We start from the raw sequence: 17,472 nt of genomic DNA, 5'->3' as shown, positions 1-17,472 counted from the left end.
TCAGTTCCCTACGCTCTGTTGTTCCCTTAAGTGACTGTCCTGGCAATTAGCTGTATTGAACAATGGCATTGTCTTCCGAAATGGCAAGGGGGCACCCTGAGCAACGGGGCCTAACGCTGCAAGAAACAGGAAAGCAGCACAGGCTATTTTATGGCTGTTACTACTACCTGTGTACTCTATCATCTGGTGAGCATCGCTGTCTTGGGGTGATAACAACAGGGCGTGCACCTTCCCCAGCCTGCCTGAAAGGTCTCCAGGGCCGGGGGAAAGACCCTCGTTGGCTGCAGAGGGCTTTGAGCCAGGCCTCTGATAAAGAAGTGAGGGTGGAAAGCAGCCGTCCGAGTCAATTTTAGAGAATGCGTTAAAACGCGCAAAAGCAGCAGGTAGAAATGCAACTGGGCTGATGGAAGTTGCTCTCGAGACCACTCGACCCTTGCAGCTTTGCATTAGTATGAAACCACTTTCCCTTGGGAAAGGAGGAGGCCAAGGGAGGAAAAAGCTGAGAACAAAGAGGGAAGAGGAGAGACAGACCAAGAGACAAAGGCAGGAAGGGAACAGACACTCCAGGAGCAGCGAGGGGACTCTGGAAACCAGCAGGGTGGGAGTGGGAAAGGGCAGCCGTGCAGCAGCAGCACTGGGGACTGCAAGGAGGGGATGTGGGAAGTGGAAACAATATCAGAAAAGGAAAATAGGACAATGAAATGCAGCAGGAGAGAAAAGAAAGAGCCTGGGGGACTAGGGTTGGGCAGAAGTTGGCGGAGAAGAAACTGGAGCTGGGCAGCTGATTGGAGATAGCAGGCAGGAGCGTGGAATAAGTGAAGAGGGCACAAAAGGGGCAGAAGGAAACAAAAAAGTGATGATAAGGCTCCGGAAGGAACTGGGTCATGGCAAGAAAAAATAGCCAAAATGCTAAGTACAGAGCAGAAAGGATGGGAGTGGCAAAGGGGAGCAGAGTAACAAAAGTGAGACATCAGAAAAGTGAAGCCGAAGGGACAGGAGGAGGGGGGAAGGTCCCAGAGCAGAAAGCAGCTGATGAAAAGGGAGGGGAATGCTCAGGAGGGTGGCTGTGAAGCCAGAGGATAGGCAGGAGGAATGAAAGCATGATAAATAAAAGGAGGTGAAAAAATGGGACAGAGTGATGTGGGAATCGGTTTTGCCGAACACTTGCCTCATTTCTGCACTGTCACTGATATTCTTTTGTAGCCCTGTTTCTTCATAGTTCATCTGCCAGCACCTCGCAGTACATCTATCCTACCAAAAAGAAGCCAAGGCAATGACGGGCCCTGTTCTCTAATCCAAGCTATACGATGTGTCCCACATCCACATGGTCACATCCAAATGGCCATCTAGGGACAGCCCCTGGCACAAGCCATAACGTGCAACAGGCCTTTTCCACTGGCTGGGAAAGTGCTAGCTGGCATGGGCCAGAACTACATCAGGGAGCTCGCTAAGCCATGTGTGGAGGGTTGCAGGGCAGTGTGTGAGCCCCTGCCTTGGAGTTATCTTCTTCCCTAGTGGAGATGCAGCCCAGGTCACTTGGAACCTGAGTCCCTCACTTGCTTTGAATGTCCCCTTCATGGTCCCCATCTCCCCTAGCATCTCTCCCCAAGAGCTGGTGAGCACGCTGGGACTGAGCTCCCTACAGGCAAACTGGGACCTACCAGGCTAGATGCCTGCTCCATATGCCCTGGCTGGGTCTGCCTCATCCCACTGATGGGTGTGTCACACTGGGAGGGGTGCCAAAAGCCCAGGCATGAGTTGCCCTCTCTTGGTGGAAAATGAGAAGGAAAAGACAAGAAAGTCCAATGTATGACTGTATGGCCCATGAAGAACAGCTGCTGATGGAGGAACACCATCAGAGATGTCAGATTCAACATGGGGTGAAAGCCAGATTCCCTTTATTTGCTATGGATTGAGCTTTCACTGCTAAACATGCACGACCCTCAGGCTGCAGCATCTTCTGCTGGAATGAGAGGAAAATCCACCAGTGGCAGAGCTGGGGCAGAGAGGGGAGGTAAGAAGAAGTGAAGAATTGGAGATCAGGAGAGGAGAGTGGGGAAGCTCAGCACAGAGCAAAGGAAAGCAACATGGGGAAGTGGAGGAGGGTGGCTTGTGGCTGCCAGCAGCAGCAGTGCCATGGTTCAGGCAGGAGGATGAGAAGGAGGTCAGGAAGAACCAAGGAGGGAGCAGGACAGGTAGGGTAACACAAGCTTGCTACCATGCTTTGTCCATGGCTGTGAACCCTAGACAGGTGGTTGGATGAAACCATTTGGAGAGCTGACACCAGTCTTATACTGGAGGATGCAGCTCTGAGAAGCCAAATAAAAAGGGGTGGGTGAATCTTCTTGCTTCTGCTCCACTGCGGTCTTCTGTACGACCAGCGCAAGGAGGATCTGTGCCCCGCTTAGGGGAGGCTTTCGTGCCTGCCCCAGGCTGCCCTGCTTATCTTGCCAGTGCTGCCTGCCCAGCGCTGCCCAGCACTGCATTTTCCCAGGCCCCAGCCTGGCACCGTGCTCCTCTCAGGCTGGTCCCCTCTTGGTGGCTGTGCGGATTTTGAGAGAAGGAGAACTTCTCTGGCTCACGGAAGGTCTCTGGCTCTTTGCTCCTGTGCTTTCCCTTCCCTCTCTGACGAGTGGCAGGGCCTGCCCCAAGGCTGCCCGCTAGCTGGGCCCTGGCGCATCCCATGGCAAGATGCCCTCTTTCTGCCAAATCCTCCTTCTTGAGAGACCCGGCAGGCACGCAGCCGTGGGAATTCGGAGAACCTGAAGCAAGATCATTAGCATTGCACGAGTCTGCCCACACCCGAAACTGCAGCCCAAGAGGCACCTGAACACACCCCAGCATCGGTCGGTTGACGAGAAGCGGTACCCGCCGGGTGGCAGCAAGACGCGCAGCATCTCTCCCCGGCCCGCGTGTCCACTTCCCGCGTGGAGTCCACAGCGAGGCGGGAGCGAAGGGACCCCCAAGCACCCGACCGCGGGGTGTCCCGCCCCACCGCGGACCGCCCCGCGGGGGCGGGCTGGGTGCCCCCACAGGGGCACCCAGCCCGCCCCCGCGGGGCGGTCCGCGGCGGGGCGGTACCCACGGGGCGGGGCGGGCTGCTCCGGGCCGAGCCCGCCCGGGTGCAGTCCCCGCTCCGCACCACGCCGCCGCGCAGTCCCCGCGCCGCTCCGTGGGCCGCCGGAGCCGCACGTCGGGCCGCCCTCCTCTTCCTCCCCACCGCCGCCGGCTCTCGCTATGAATGCACGCCGGGCCCTGCTCTCCGCCGCCTTGCTCGCCAGCCTCCTCTGGGATTTACCTTGCTGCCTCCCGGCTTCCCTCCCCGCCGCCTCGGAGCTCGCCGCCTCCTCCAAGGGCGGACGGGGCCGCAGGGTGCCGCGGTCCCCACGGGAGAACCGCCCGCGGCAAGAGGGACACGCCGTGGGCCGGACGCTCCCACGGGTGGAACCCCACGAGTACATGCTGTCTCTGTTCAGGACTTACTCCATCGCGGAGAAACTGGGCATCAACGCCAGCTTTTTTCAGTCGTCCAAATCCGCCAACACCATCACTAGCTTTGTAGACAGGGGACGAGGTAAGTGTTGCCCCCCCACGCCCCTCACCGTGCCCCCGGGGCTGCGGGCGCCCCTTCCCGCGGCGCTCTGCGGTGCGCGGCTGCCGTCCCGCGGAGCCCGGCTCTGGGGAGGGGGGGAGCGCGCTGCATCGGTCACTGGTGTTGCCCCCTCGCCCCGGTACTGCAGAAAAGCGGACCTTTCGGTAAATTATGGGTCGCGTTGTTTTATTTTAAAGCAAACTGCCCCGCGGCGCTGAACCCGGGCGGCTACAGCCGTAAATGCTGCGTGCGAGAAACACGCGTGTTCGTCCCCGACTCATCACAGGGTAGTAGGAAACACGCCCCAGCTTTGCAGGCGCACTTTGGGTGCAAATGCAACCTCGGGGGGGAAAAAAAATCGCTCTTCTGGTTTCTTTCCGCCTGCCGGAGAAAGGATCGCTCTTATCGCTGCGGCTGTAAGGCAAATAGAAAGTTCAAACTGGCCGAGGGCAAACACTGGCTGCCTAAAGCTGCTCTCGCGTAGGGTCGCCTTACCGGGGTTACCTGGAGGAGCACCAGCCCCGTTTGAAGCGCTGGGGCTGGAAGGCAGCCGGCTCCGCTGGCGGGGAGGCAGCCCTGAAGCCCAGGTGACCCCCGGTCCCGGGGCTCGGCGGGGGGCGGCCCGGGCTCGCCGTCTGCTTCGGGGCCGCATCCTCCGTCCTGCAAGCCTGGGGGGTGCGGGGCTGGCCCTCACCCGTCCCCGGGCCGGGGGTGGCAGCGGGGTCCGCTCGCCCGGGCCCTCGGCTGCCCCGCGGCGGGGTGCCCGGAGGAGGGGAGAGGACGGGGCGGGCGGCAGGCCCCGGGGCCGGCCGGGCCCCAGGCCTTGCCCGCGCTCCCCCCGGGCAGCACCGGTGCCGCGGGGCTCCCGGGACCCCTCGGCGACCTGCAGCCCCAGCCAGGCCCCTGCTTGGCTTTTCTCTCGTTGTTTTATCGCTCGTACTCGGGGCGGCGGGTGGAGATTTCCCGGCGATCCCGAGGAAAAGAGAATCTCCCTTCCGTCCAGAAGCCCCCCCTTTTTTTTACGTTACCCTGGTTTGCGAGCCATTAACGACAGTCTAATTAACAGGTTCTTAATGAAGGCTGTGCATTCTGTCCTTCTCCCCCCCCCCCCCGCTTCGAAGACCCTCCCCTCCCTCCGAGGCCCCCCCGCGGCCCCTGCCCGTGTACCTGCCGGCGGCTGGCAGCGGCGTCCCGCGGGGCCGGGGCAGCCCCCCGACCTCCCCGCTCCCCAGCCCTTTCGGGGCAAAACGCAGCGCCGGAGAAGCCTCCCGGCTCTCCAGAGCTACGGGAGCCGCTCGCTCCCCGAACCAAACCGAACCCAAACCAGCCCTCTCCGCCGCCTCCCCGGGCCGGCAGCGTCTCCGCCTCCCCAGCACCCCCGGCTCAGCCCCCTGCCCCATCGCCACCCCTGGCTCGGGGGTCCTCCCCCGCGGAGGGGGCTCGGCCGCGCTCTTCCTCTCCCGCCCCGGTGCCCGTCGCGCCCCCCTGGGCTCGGGTGGGTGCGTGGAAGCGCCCACGGTGGGTGCCCCCCGCGGTCGGAAGCGCCCAGCCGTTCCCGAGGGGAGAGGGGACACGAGGTTTTTGCTTTCCGCCTTCGCCTTATGGGGGTTGTTTTCTTCGACGCTGTTAAAAGGGGGGGGAGAGGACTCGCTTTCTAGAAATACGGTTTCGAAAGTTCAGCCCTCAGAAACGAGCTGTCCCGCTTTCCCCGCCGGAGGGGAAACGGGGTGCTAATTCTGCGAGCCGCGAGGGAATAGAGCCGCGCTCAAGATCATCTTATTCTTGATAACCAGAAGAAAGACAGTTAATTTAACAAATTTAGCTCATCTCGCTGCATGGGAGATTCTACTCCGGGGGAAGTGATTTGCTAACAGAAGTCCTGGTTTGATTAAGGAAAAGCCTCACTTTTCCCCATTGATTTTGATTTGATGTGTCACAGGCTGTGACCTTCTGCTGGACCTTCTGAGGGTTGCTTAGCATCAAGCCACTGATTGGAGTATTTCAACTCAGTGATCTAATTGAGTGTTCATGTCATAACATATCAAATATTGTCTAGTCTCTCATAATGAAGCGGACCAGCCAATGGCACATCACCAAAAAACTTCAAGAGAGCTTCCGTTCCTCTGAAGTGGTAGCTATTTTACTGCCCACCTCCCCGTGGGCTCCTAGCCCAGTTAATTGGCGAGCTGGAGTTGTGCTGATGATGAACAGTCTTTGCTCAGGGAAAGCGGGGAGGAGGGGGGGAAGTTTCTGTCAATTCATTTGCAGACAATATAGCCGCCCAAATTGACCCAATTAGATGGGCTGCTCTTTACCTAAGCGGCAGCTCCGGGGGAGACGGCGGTGGCCGTCCCTCCTGCCCGCACGGCACCCTTCGTCGCAGGATTTCGGGGGGAGAAATCGCCCAGAGAGGAGCGCGAAGCAGCTTTTAGTCCTGCCCAGAAATTCCCTTCCCGCACGGCGTGGGCTGCTGTGCCTGCGTGTCCGTGAGAGCGTCCCGCGGGAAAGGCAGCTGGGCTGCCGGCTCCTGCAGCCGCCCCCGGCCGCGGCAGCCCCGCCGCCAGCCCGTCCCGCCGCCAGCCCGTCCCGCAGCCAGCCCGTCCCGCCGCCCTCCGCGCCCGCGGGGCAGAGCGCTTCCCTGCCCGCACCAGAGACCGCTCCTCTTCGCCTCTTGTTTCTTCCCTTCCCGCTTGAAGCTAGCGAGATCGCTCTCAGGCTGGCTCGCGAGGAGGAAAGCCACACTACCGCATTATATATAGACACATATATAATTTTATTTTTTTCCCAGCGGTAGAAAAAGAGCGCAGAAAGGGGGGAAAGCGTTCGCGATTCCCTCTTTTCCACCCCCTCCCGCCCCTCACTCGCTCCCCCTTGTTACGGTCGCAAGATCAGACAGGACCTAGCTGAATGTAGGAAAATTACTGTTGGCACATGAAGTAACTCATTAAAACGCAGATGGTGCTCTCGCTGGCCTCAGGACCCCCAGCATTGGAGCTCCACAGTAAGGCAGGACAATTAGGAGCTGCAAGGACTCCACCAGGCAGGGGGAAAAAAAAAAAGAGAGCGGGAGGGAGCTGGAGAAGGGAGCTATAAACAAGCAAATCCACAGCTAGCAAGAAACGCGGCACGGCTCGGAACAAACCGAAAACAAAAAAGAAATAGCCGGGGTGCGAGGGAGCGCGATTTTCAAAGGGATCTCCCGTGGGAAGGGAATGCCACAGGGGCCGGCTGCCGTGGGTTCACCTCGCCTTTCCCTTCTGTGTCTTCAGAGCTGCCCGCAGCCGCGGTACCGCGGCCGGGCTCCCGCATACGAAACGCTGAGCTCCGCGCCTAAGGGACGGGGAAACCTAAATGGGTCGAGATCGTCTCCTTTCTCCCTCCCCGTTTTCTTTGTGCAGTCTCGTGTTCCCGTTGAGAGGCAGCCGATTCGGAGGGGCAGGGGTCCGACCATCGTTATTTCGCTCTTGCCGTTGGGGTCGGGAGGGGGGTGAGGAGAGGGGACAGGAGGAAGGGGGGATCCCGTGTGCAGAAGCTGGAAGTGGCCCGGCTGTGCATGTGGCAGAAGAAAAGAGCGTAAATCCCACTTGAAGTTCATCTAGTGCAACATGTTTATGCAAAACAGCGGGTTTCTGGGTGGACCGAAAGCTGCAATACAGTGTAATCTGTGCAGCGCCTTTGCCCAGGCAGTGTTGTCGTTGGCAGAAGGAAAATGAAATATAAGCAGGGAAGTATTTTAATGGGGAAGGAGGGAATTCACAACTGTTAATTATTTGGTGACCTTGTATTCGATTTGTTTGAGCCCCTTATAAAAACACTAATGCAGACCAGACGGCCGGAGCGCAGCAGCGAGCAGCCGCTTCTCATCCCCGCCGTGCGCCCGGGGAAGGAGCGAGCGGCCCGGCCCGGCCCGGCGGCGGGGCCTCCGCGCCCGCGGAGCCGGCAGCGCGGGGGCAGGAGGCGGTCGGGCAGCGGGCTGCGGATCCGCGCTGCCTGCGCTGAGGGATATTTACAGGGGTTTGGTTCCCGTCCTCCCCCCCCCCCCCGCGCTGCGGGAGCTGCGGGAGGGAGCGGAGCGGAGCGCAGCGCTGCGCGGGGCTGGGGCGCGGGCGGAGCGGGCAGCGGCGCGGCGCGGCCCCTCGGAAGCCGCGGCTGCAGCGCTCGGCTCTCCCTGCTGAAAATCGGGGGTTTCGGACGGTTTGTTTGGGGTTTTTTTGGGTTTTTTGTTTGGTTTTTTTTTTCCTTTTGCGAAGGCGCGGGGGTTTGCGCACAGAAGCGCAGCGGGACGGGGAGGGCGGTCTGGGGAAAGCAGAGCCCGCAAGCGCCGGGAGACGGAGCCCCGCGGCCGCTCCGCGGCACAGGTACCTCGGCGGGGCGGTGCGCGGCCGCGGAGCCGCTCTGCTAACGAGAAGGAGTCACTAAAGCCTATCAAGCAATCCCGGTGGCTCCTGATTTTTTATTTTTAATTTTTAAATCCAGAAGCCCCCCTGCGGGGCTTGCTAAGAGGCCCGCGTTTAATTTTTTTTTGTTGTGTTTTTTTTTTGGGAGGGGGGGGGGAACGGTAGGCCCGAGCTCTCCGCTTCGGGGGTGTTTAGTTTCCGCCGCCCGCGGGGCGATGCCGTGCCGCAGCCTGGGCCGGCCCCAACCGAGCGGCCCGCGGGGAGAAAACCCGGCGCAGCCCGGGGCAGCCGGGAGCCTCGCCCTCCTCATTTTCCTCCTCGCTTCGTAGTCCTATAGAAAAAAAACAGCCGATCGGAGAAATGCTCGTTTCCTTGCGATTTCGGGGCAGGCTGGAAGTGAGGTTGGGCGTCCTTGCGTGCCTGGAGTCTGGTTTCTGAGCGAAAGGGGACGTTTCAGTCCTTGCTAGTTGTGGCCAGATCTGTATGTTGTGTTGCTGTATCCCGGCGCTTCCACATGTATGGCTCAGAAATATCCTCCGAAGCGTCCCCTCGCTCCATTTCTTAGCTCCGAGCGCTGGGAATATGCAGTCCGATTTTCTCAACGCGAATATTATTGGAGGAGTGATTTCTCCTCGATCGCAGTATTTCGGGTAGCGAAACGGCCGCCAACGGGGAAAGGGAAGGGGACTCAGTCAACGTCTGTTACAGCAGGTAGAAACCCTCCAAGGAAGCCCCTCTCCGCCTCGGCGCGTCTCCCGGGGCGATGCCTACAGACGAGGTGCCCGGATCCCCGCGGGATGCCCCGCGGGTGTTGCGGGGTCCCTCTGCGCCCGAGGGCCGAGCGTCGCTCGTGGGAACCGGGGAGGCGGCGGGAAGCGGCCGTCGGCAGCGGCGAGCAGGGGAGCGGGGCGAGGGCAGGCAGCCTTCCCGGCGCAGGTACGGTAAAGCGGTGATCAAAGGTATATAGCAGCCAGGTGCCTCCCCGCTCCGGGGGAAAAAAAAATGGAAACAGCCCTCCATCAGCTCGCCGGGGTTTTGGCAGGGTTGCGAACTCGTCCGAGGAAGGTGTGGTCTTTCCCAGTTACTCGATAGCGAAGCGAACGAAACATTTAAATCTAATCACGCGGTGTAATAAAAAACCACGGCGAGGCAGGCGCTGGGAGATGCGGAATTGAAACCCGGAGAAATACCACACATGGAGAGTCAGCCCCTCGTTTCCACAGCTCGGGTAATGCTCCGAAAGGAATACCTGTCAGCCCTGCGACTCTGCAGACAACGTGTGGGCAGCCCCTCGCAATTACGAGGGATATATGTTTTAATTTCCAGATTATTGTTGAGCGAGCGCCTGCAAAGGGTCTTTAAACTGCAAATGTGCTTTTGGTTTGCGAGTTTAAATATGGCTTGAAAGAGAATTTGGGAATGGGAAAATTCTTCTTGAATGTGGTTTGGGTATAATTTGCAGTGATGTAAAGTTAAGATCTGAGCCCTGATGAATTGGCTGGGAGCCCAGTACCTGATCTGCCATGAAAAGGGAAACTCTGTGCAGCCTTCGTTAACCCCCGGCTCGCCTCAAAGCCCAGGCTGCCGGCGAGAGAGCGAACCCGGGAAGCGGCCGCGGGTTCGCACAGAGAGTTAAAGGAAACGTCCCAACCCCGTCGTGCATTTAACCTGGGAGCTGATAAACCGCCGCCACCGCAGAGCGGAGGGAAGCGGGGGAGGAGGCGGCGGGGCCCCGGCGCAGCCCCCGGCCCGGCCCGGCCCGGCCCGGCCCGGCCGGCGGAGCAGCGGGCACGCCGCTGCCCGGGCGCTGTGGGAAGGGCAGGGAGGAGCGGGGCTGCTCTTCTCCCCCACCGCTGACACATGCTTAAGTTCCAGGTAGATCTACTCCCTTCTTCTCCCCCTCCTTCCCGCTCCCGGTACTTCATCTTCGCCCGAAAAAATAAACAACGGAGAGCCGAAATACAACTAATACTTACTGCGTAACTAACAGTCATCTAAATTAACGTTACAAATATAAACACCCCTCTCCGGTGCGTTTTCTGCATGTGGCTTTCCCCAGCCCGGCTGGATGTGAGATGACTTTGTTGCTCTCTCCAAGTATTTCGGTAACGGGAATAACGATTGTGACAGCCTCAGCTGGCCTGAGAAAAAGGCAGGTCTCGAGCTGGCTGTTAGAAGCCCCGGATTTCACCCCAGCCGCTCCTTGGGTTTAAAGGAGAACGGAAGAGGACCAGCCCCGATCCGTGTGAGGGATCACACGGAGGCAGAGGGACAGCCAGGGTGTCCCCACGCCCTCGCTGCTGCCGCTCTTTGTGTGCAGGGAAGGCGGCAGCTTCGCTGGAACAAAGGGTCCCCAAACCAGACCCGTCTCTCCCCGGTTTGCGGAGGCTCCGGAGGTACCGCTTTCCCTCCCCGCCCTCCGCTGCTTTTCCCACCCTCTCGACTGCGCTGGGAGCGAGCCAGTGCTGGTTTAGGATTATGTATTCATCTGGAATTATTAGGTTACAAGAGTGAATAAATAGCGTTTATCTGATCGGATTCAAAGCTGCTTATTTGAAACAACCGGCAGCCCTGCCCCTTTCGGGGCGAGGAGCGGCAGCCGGCAGCTGCAGGAACCAGCGGGAGTTTTCCAGCGCAGAGTCGGTGCTGCCCAAACCCGGCTCGGAGACCCGCTTGCCCGGGGGCACATTTCTCGCCGTTCGGCCGCGTCCCCAGCGTGCCATGCCACCGAGCCAGCCGGAGCGGCCGTGCAACGCGTTCAACCTCTGCCGAGCTGGAGCTTCGAAGGATGCTGCTGGGGAGCGCCGTGTGGGCGCACCCTCTGAGCAAGCCGCTGACACCCGCAGGACCGGAGCCGGCTTCCCCCCGCCCCGCCGCATGACAGGGGTCTGCAGCCCCTTTATGAACCGCTTTCAGCAGCGGGGACCCGCGGGGAATTCAGCCTCTCCCCGCTTCCCTCCCGTCTAACCCGCACGCCTGGATGTCACCCCCGAGGGGGCCGAGTCCCCGCGCCGCAGCCGCCCGCCTGCGTGGGGGCTCCCGGGGGGGGGCCGCGTGTCCCCCCACCCCTCTGGAAAGGGCTGCCTTCCCTTTCCCCGAAAGCCCGGGCGGCCGGGCACTGCCACCCTGCTCCTGCCCCCCGGCAGGGACGCGGGGCCCCAGGGCGGGGGCACCGGCCAGGAGTAGGACGGGGAGGCGGGTGGGTGGGGTGTCTGCTCCGGAGGGACAGCGGGCTGGAGGCAGCGCTCCCCCCACCTCCACCCCATCGCGACAGGGGAGTATCAAACAGGGCGGGCATCTCCCTTTGAAACCAAGCCTGAGCCCCCCCAAGCAGAGAGATGGCTTAAAAGCGGAGCTGTGCCCAGCTCCGGCTCTGCCCACACCCTAAAGCCGGGGGTGGGCCCAGGCAGGGGAGGCGCGGATCTCGTTTCCTCGACGGTCGCTGGAGCCGTTGGAGGAAGGTGGGAGGCAGCTCGGCGGGGCCAGGAGACCCGGCTGCGCCGTGTCGGATGCCCGGGCATCTGATAGATGCTGGGCGCAGGGAAAGCCAAAGGCGAGAAGGAGGAGGAGAAGGAGGAAGGGGACCCGCGCGTCCTTGCCCGAGGGATGCACATCCCCTTCTGTCTGAAGCCCCCAGTCCTGCCCGGGACCTCCCTGAAGAAGGGACAATGGCCCCGGAGCTCTCCTGAGCTGCCGTACCCTCCTCCCGCCACCCAGGCGCACCTCAGCCCCCGGCCAAAAGCGTGTGATGGGCGGAAAAACACCCCCAAACCTACAAGCGACCCACGGGCCAAATCCTGCTCCGTCCTTGCAGCGCTGCCGAGACCGTCCAGCGCCTGTAGGCAGCTCCCGCTGGATTTCGCTTTTCTTTTCAGCAGCTGTTGTCGTCACCTGGGGCTGTGACGACGTTTTTCGGGCTGCGTGCGTGTTTTCCGCAGACTCCCCCCGGGGCCTCCCGAGCGGGGTGCGCGGCCGGCCGGGCTCCCTCTCGCTCCGGTCTGTGCGCTCCTCGCCGGGGAAGGACCGGCCTCGCCGCGGGGACACCGCCGAGCCTGCGCCGGGCGGCGGGGGCAGGGAGGCGGCAGGCCTGGGTCCAAACTGCCCGGGATGCGTGAAGGGACTGACCTATTTTCGCACCGCTCCCCGCGGCGCGCAGCCCCCGCGCAGCGCAGCGCAGCGCGGCCTGGGAGGGAGCGGGGGCGGCTCCGGCCCGTGAACTCCCTCTCCCCGACCGAGCCGCCGTGCCACGCCGGGGCGAGGCGGAGGGCAGCGGCCGCGCTCCGGCCTTCTCGCCCCGGGGGCAGGGCAGGCATGCGGTGCCCGGCGGACACCCAGCTCCGCAGCCGGGGATGCCGCGTGGGTGCGCGGCCCGGGCGGGCGGCGGGGCCTCCCACGGCGGCTCCCCGCGGGGCGGGAGGGATGCCGGTGCTCGGCCGGCAGGCAGGCTCCGCCGTGGGCTCCCGTGGCCCGGAGTGAACTCCCTGTCCACGCTCCATCTCCCTGTTAGCGTCTGGGGGAACACGCGGCGACGCAGGGCGACTTTCGAGTATGCTAATCCGCACTGATTAACCGCACGTTAATCCGCATTGATTTTTACATTGCCGCGGCGCGTCTGAAGGTCTTGGTTTGCATAAATCATCCCGTTGTCCCTCCTGCCCCCCGGGAGGTTCCCCCAGACCTGTCAGGTAGAGCCGAGGTTGTGAAATACACTGATTAGGCATGGCAATGACCTTTGATATCAATAAATAACAGGGGGCTGTCTATTTCTTTAGTCTCCGTTTCTACCCCTGGAGCGGGCTGAGCTTGGAAAAGCGGCGAGGGGCTGCTGAACAGAGGCTCCAGTGACACTTTTACTATTGAAACCTACGCAAGCTTTACTAGCTTCTGGGGAAACCCAGGGGCTTTGGGAATTTTTGTATTTGCTGGGTTGTAAACATTTTATTGGAAAGCAGCTCAGGGGAATCTGGTTTGCTTTCTGCACTGCACTTCGTACACCAATGTGTCAAAAAAGAAGTCCAGGTTTTTCTCTTGACGGAGAATATATATGTGTATATGTATATATGTGTGCGTAATGTATACAAGCACACAAACATTGCCAGTCCCACATTGCTGGCGGGGCTGACGGGCAGAGGATGTGCGTGGAGCAGGGGCTGCCTCTGGTGCGGGAGAGCGGTCTCCTGTCTGGTGCGGGTTCTTCCGTATCTCTTCTCTTCTCTTCTCTTCTCTTCTCTTCTCTTCTCTTCTCTTCTCTTCTCTTCTCTTCTCTTCTCTTCTCTTCTCTTCTCTTCTCTTCTCTTCTCTTCTCTTCTCTTCTCTTCTCTTCTCTTCTCTTCTCTTTCTCTCCTCTCCTCTTCTTCCTTCTCCTCCTTCTCCCTTCTCCTTCTCCTCTTCCTTCTCCTTCTCTTCTTTCTCCTTCTCCTTCTCCTTCTCCTTCTCCTTCTCCTTCTCCTTCTCCTTCTCCTTCTCTTCTCCCCACCCTCCCCCGGGCCCGGCTCGGGCCCGGCTCCCGGCGGAGCCCCTGGTCCCGGTCCGGGGGCGGCCCCCCTGGTCCCGGTCCGGGGGCGGCCCCGGCTGGGGGGCGGGGGTGAAGCGGGCAGGAGCGGCCCCGGCCGGGCAGCCGGCTGCCCCGCCCGCCCTTTCCCTCCTCGGAGACCTCTCGGCGGATCCCCCCGAGCGCAACTGACTGTAATTATTTTTTATCTCGCAGACGATCTCTCGCCCGCTCCCTTGAGGCGGCAGCAGTATGTGTTTGATGTATCGACCCTCTCGGAGACGGAGGAGCTGGTGGGGGCCGAGCTGCGGCTCTTCCGCCGGGCCCCCCGCGGCCGCCCGCCGCCCGCCGCCCCGCTGCACATGCAGCTCTTCCCCTGCCTCTCGCCGCGGCCGCTGGACTCCCGCGCCCTGGACCCGCGGGCGGCCCCGGCCGCCGGCTGGGAGGTCTTCGACGTGCGGCAGGGCCTGCGGGAGCCGCGGCCCTGGAAGCGGCTGTGCCTGGAGCTGCGGGCCTCGGCGGGCCGCGGGCCGCCGCGCTGGCTGGACCTGCGGGGCCTGGGCTTCGGGCGCCGGACGCGGCCGCCGCAGGAGCGGGCGCTGCTGGTGGTCTTCACCCGCGCCCGGCGGCGGAGCCTCCTCGGGGAGCTGCGCGCCGAGCTGGGCGCGCCGCCGCCCGCCGCCCGCCGCCCGCCGCCCCGGCGCCAGCGGCGGACCGCCTTCGCCAGCCGGCACGGCAAGCGGCACGGCAAGAAGTCCCGCCTGCGCTGCAGCAAGAAGCCGCTGCACGTCAACTTCAAGGAGCTGGGCTGGGACGACTGGATTATCGCCCCGCTGGAGTACGAGGCCCACCACTGCGAGGGGGTCTGCGACTTCCCGCTGCGCTCCCACCTGGAGCCCACGAACCACGCCATCATCCAGACCCTCATGAACTCCATGGACCCCGGCTCCACGCCGCCCAGCTGCTGCGTCCCCACCAAATTGACTCCCATCAGCATCCTCTACATCGACGCGGGCAACAACGTGGTGTACAAGCAGTACGAGGACATGGTGGTGGAGTCCTGCGGCTGCAGGTAGCGGGCGGGACGCCCCTCGGCGGCGGCCGGGGCTGCGTCTGGCGGAGATGCGCCGGCGGGGGCGAGCGGGCACCGCCCGCGCCCGCCCGGAGCGCGGCTGGGGCGACGGGACCGGCGGGCGGCGGCCGCCCGGAGCGGCGTGTGGCGGCGGCCCCGGCGCCGGTTGTCCGCGGCAGCGGCCCGCGGCGGCGGCGGCGGCGGGGGCTCGGGCAGCGCCTGCCCGCGGCTGCCGTGCGGGGAAGGGCGAGCGGGCAGGGCGGGCGGCGAGGGCCGCGCCGGGTGCCTTGCCGGCTTCCCCTCCCTCCCCCGGGGTTTATCTGCGATCTGTCCTCCTCCCGCCAAGGGTGAAGGCAATGCACCGAGTACAAAAAGAGTCGGGGGAGGGAGAGGGAGCAGCCTGCTCCCTCTCTCTGAAGTTGCTCCGGAGAGGGCTGTTTCATTTCTGCCCGCTCTCTTTCACATTCCTGCAAGATTACCAGCCAGAAATAGCCTACGGCCCCCCACCCCCCCCAAAGGAAAAAACAGAAAGAGAAGGGGGGGGCGGGGGGAAGAAAAAAAAAAAGTGCTCAAGATTGTAATTACCAGTTAGGTTTTATTTTAAGACAGCAATGAAAAACTGTGAAGAGCGAAGTGTTACGGAAAGCACCACCTGGGTGGATTGGAAAGGAAACTCCTTCGGATGTCACGAACGGTGCAAGGATGCCATTGCCAGATCTCTGGGTAGCTCTAGCTCGGCGGCCCTCGCAACCTGCAGCAGTATTACACGCAAATGTTGTGCTGGAAAAGGCGTCTTATGTAAGATTTCTGTTTCTTTCCAAGCTTTGGTCTCAGCTGTGGCTTCACCTGAGGAAAGTGCACTTCGAAGCATGCCTAGCCCTTTCTTAATGTAACTGTTATGTTCGTAGTTTCCGGCTTTTCCCCAGTGATTTCTAGAATTGTTGGCTTATCTGGTTTCGCAGAGCTACAAACTGGTGGGGGGGAAAAAAAAAAAAGAGAAGAGAATAATAATATAAAATGCTAATAAAAAGACTCGACCAGGAGCAATAATTTAAAATGCACATTTTGCTTTGGATGCACTGTTGTTCATATAAAAGTTGTAAATATTTGTTTATTTAAACAGACTGAAAAGTGCAAAATGGAGATGAACAACATGCATTTCTTTTTTTAATGTACAAAACATTATATGCACTCGAAATGTTATAATTTCTAATATTTTTAAAAGTTTATATTTGAGTTGTACAGAATTAAGCATTAATCAAATATTTCATCCTTACTTAACATTATCGTTTCCTTAAGATATTATTACAAGATTTAAATTCTGTGCTAATAATGGAGAAAAGAACTTTTTTTTTTACTGTCTACCTCACTATAATGCAAGTATTTACAACTCTAAAGTTATCTGAGGTGAATTAATATTCAGAACATTTTTACAATACACCTTTACTGGACGATACTACAACTATTACTGTATTATTAAACGTGTTTTTTTTCCAAAAAGTCAGCTTGCTTTTATATCTTCTATTATTTGGTTAAGTAATTCCGAGTTCTCAAGTAAACATTGGCTCCACTTCTGAAATGCTGCAGAGTTGAGTTGGAGCAAGTGCCACTTTAAGACTTACCTAGAGCCATTCCTCCAGTCTGAAGACTTTTTGTACTCTCACAAGATCTTTAGTTTCGTCTTTGGTATATGCCGGTGGCATAAAGCTGCATTATGTTTTTATGCATTTTATGCGATGATTACTGTAAGTGGGAGAATGCATTAAGGGGAAGAATTCAGGCAATCATTTGTAAATCTCATCTGTACCGGGCACGTTTATATACACTGTATGATGATGACGAGCAAAAGACAATGAATGTTTTATAAATGATATTTATTTTGATGCAATGGGCAATATATTTATTAAACATTTCCTGGCTATCTCGTAGATAATGAAGAACTATTCAATGAGTAGCTGTTTCAGTAAGAGAAGGACTCCCCTCCTCTCTCGCAACACTGCGTGCGGAGAAGGTGGTGCAGGCAGCGTGGGGGCTGTGAGCCCCACTCTTGGGAAAAAAAAAGCCTCATCTTATATGCAGAAGGGCTGAAAGAGCTGCTCACCTTGTGGAATGTGTTTGAAAACAAGGTTCTTTTCATGGAAAGCGGAATTTTTTTACCACATCACAAGATCTGATCACACAGGTTTTTCTCTGGCCAACTTTCACTCCCTGGGACTGGTGCTTGAACAAAGGATTGCAGAATCGGGCCCGAGTGCTTGAATAGCAGCAGCTGAGAGACCTGTGGAAGAGTCCAGCCTTAGAGTTGGTACAACTGCATGAGGAATATTTCTTTTTAGTACTTAATAGTTTCAAGTTCATGACTAATAGTAGATTTGGAAATCGCAGCTTCAAAAAGAGCTTTAATTTTAAAGCTGGGTTAACTGTTTGCAGCTCTGACTGGTGTGAACTTTGGTTGCTGCTCCGACCACACTGGTTCAGTCTTCTGCTATGGATCAAGCTCCCGCTGTCTTTATGAAGGAAAGCAATTGGAAAAGGAGGCCTAACAGGCTGGAATATGCTCTCTGAGGAAAGGTAATCAAGGTACCTAAGATGCCATCAGCTGGAAATGAACACGATGTAAAAATCTGAAATTTTGCAAAATTCACAGGTAGCGAAAGCTGAATGAATCATCTCTTTATTTTGCTGTCTAGTGAGCAAATGAATTATCACGTGTACAGACAATGCTTCAGCTAAAACCATACACTGAGGTTTTCAATGCAATTTCCTTTCCGTGTAAAAACCAGTATCGCTTCTATTGCAAGCCCGAGCATCGCACGCTTGGTAGCAGGCAGTATTGTCACTGAGCTGTCCTTTCTGCTCCGCCTCAGTCGTGGCTTTGGGGAGCTTCATCAGACAAAGTTCAACCGTGGGAGGCCTAAGA

General features: G+C 59.1%; 2 protein-coding genes across 2 annotated transcripts in view; one reads left to right on the top strand and one right to left on the bottom strand.

The window, feature by feature from the left end:
- The first annotated feature begins 3,119 nt into the window (after nt 1-3,119).
- On the top strand, nt 3,120-15,531 carry GDF6 (growth differentiation factor 6). The gene is made up of 2 exons (XM_075494984.1): nt 3,120-3,574; nt 13,697-15,531. The coding sequence occupies exons 1-2, from the start codon at nt 3,238-3,240 to the stop codon at nt 14,554-14,556; spliced, it is 1,197 nt and encodes a 398-aa protein (XP_075351099.1). The 5' UTR covers nt 3,120-3,237; the 3' UTR covers nt 14,557-15,531.
- The window catches only part of LOC142406288 (uncharacterized), a 330,017-nt gene continuing 320,647 nt past the window's right edge, over nt 8,103-17,472 (bottom strand). Inside the window, exon 2 of the mRNA XM_075494989.1 lies at nt 8,103-13,206. Within this exon, the coding sequence (XP_075351104.1) occupies nt 11,877-12,485 (609 nt within the window). The 5' untranslated portion in view covers nt 12,486-13,206 and the 3' untranslated portion in view covers nt 8,103-11,876. The remainder of the gene's footprint in view (nt 13,207-17,472) is intronic.

This window comes from Mycteria americana, chromosome 2 (assembly GCF_035582795.1).
Source record: "Mycteria americana isolate JAX WOST 10 ecotype Jacksonville Zoo and Gardens chromosome 2, USCA_MyAme_1.0, whole genome shotgun sequence".
Classification (NCBI taxonomy): Eukaryota; Metazoa; Chordata; class Aves; order Ciconiiformes; family Ciconiidae; genus Mycteria; species Mycteria americana.
The sequence above is the reverse complement of the archived record's forward strand: the minus strand, read 5'-3'. Positions and strand labels throughout refer to the sequence as shown.

Bases quoted from the DNA above. Each gene is read 5' to 3' on its own strand.
- GDF6 (XM_075494984.1), top strand. From the start codon at position 3,238: ATGAATGCACGCCGGGCCCTGCTCTCCGCCGCCTTGCTCGCCAGCCTC. The intron at 3,575-13,696 runs GTAAGTGTTGCC...TTTATCTCGCAG, and splicing joins CTTTGTAGACAGGGGACGAG to ACGATCTCTCGCCCGCTCCC.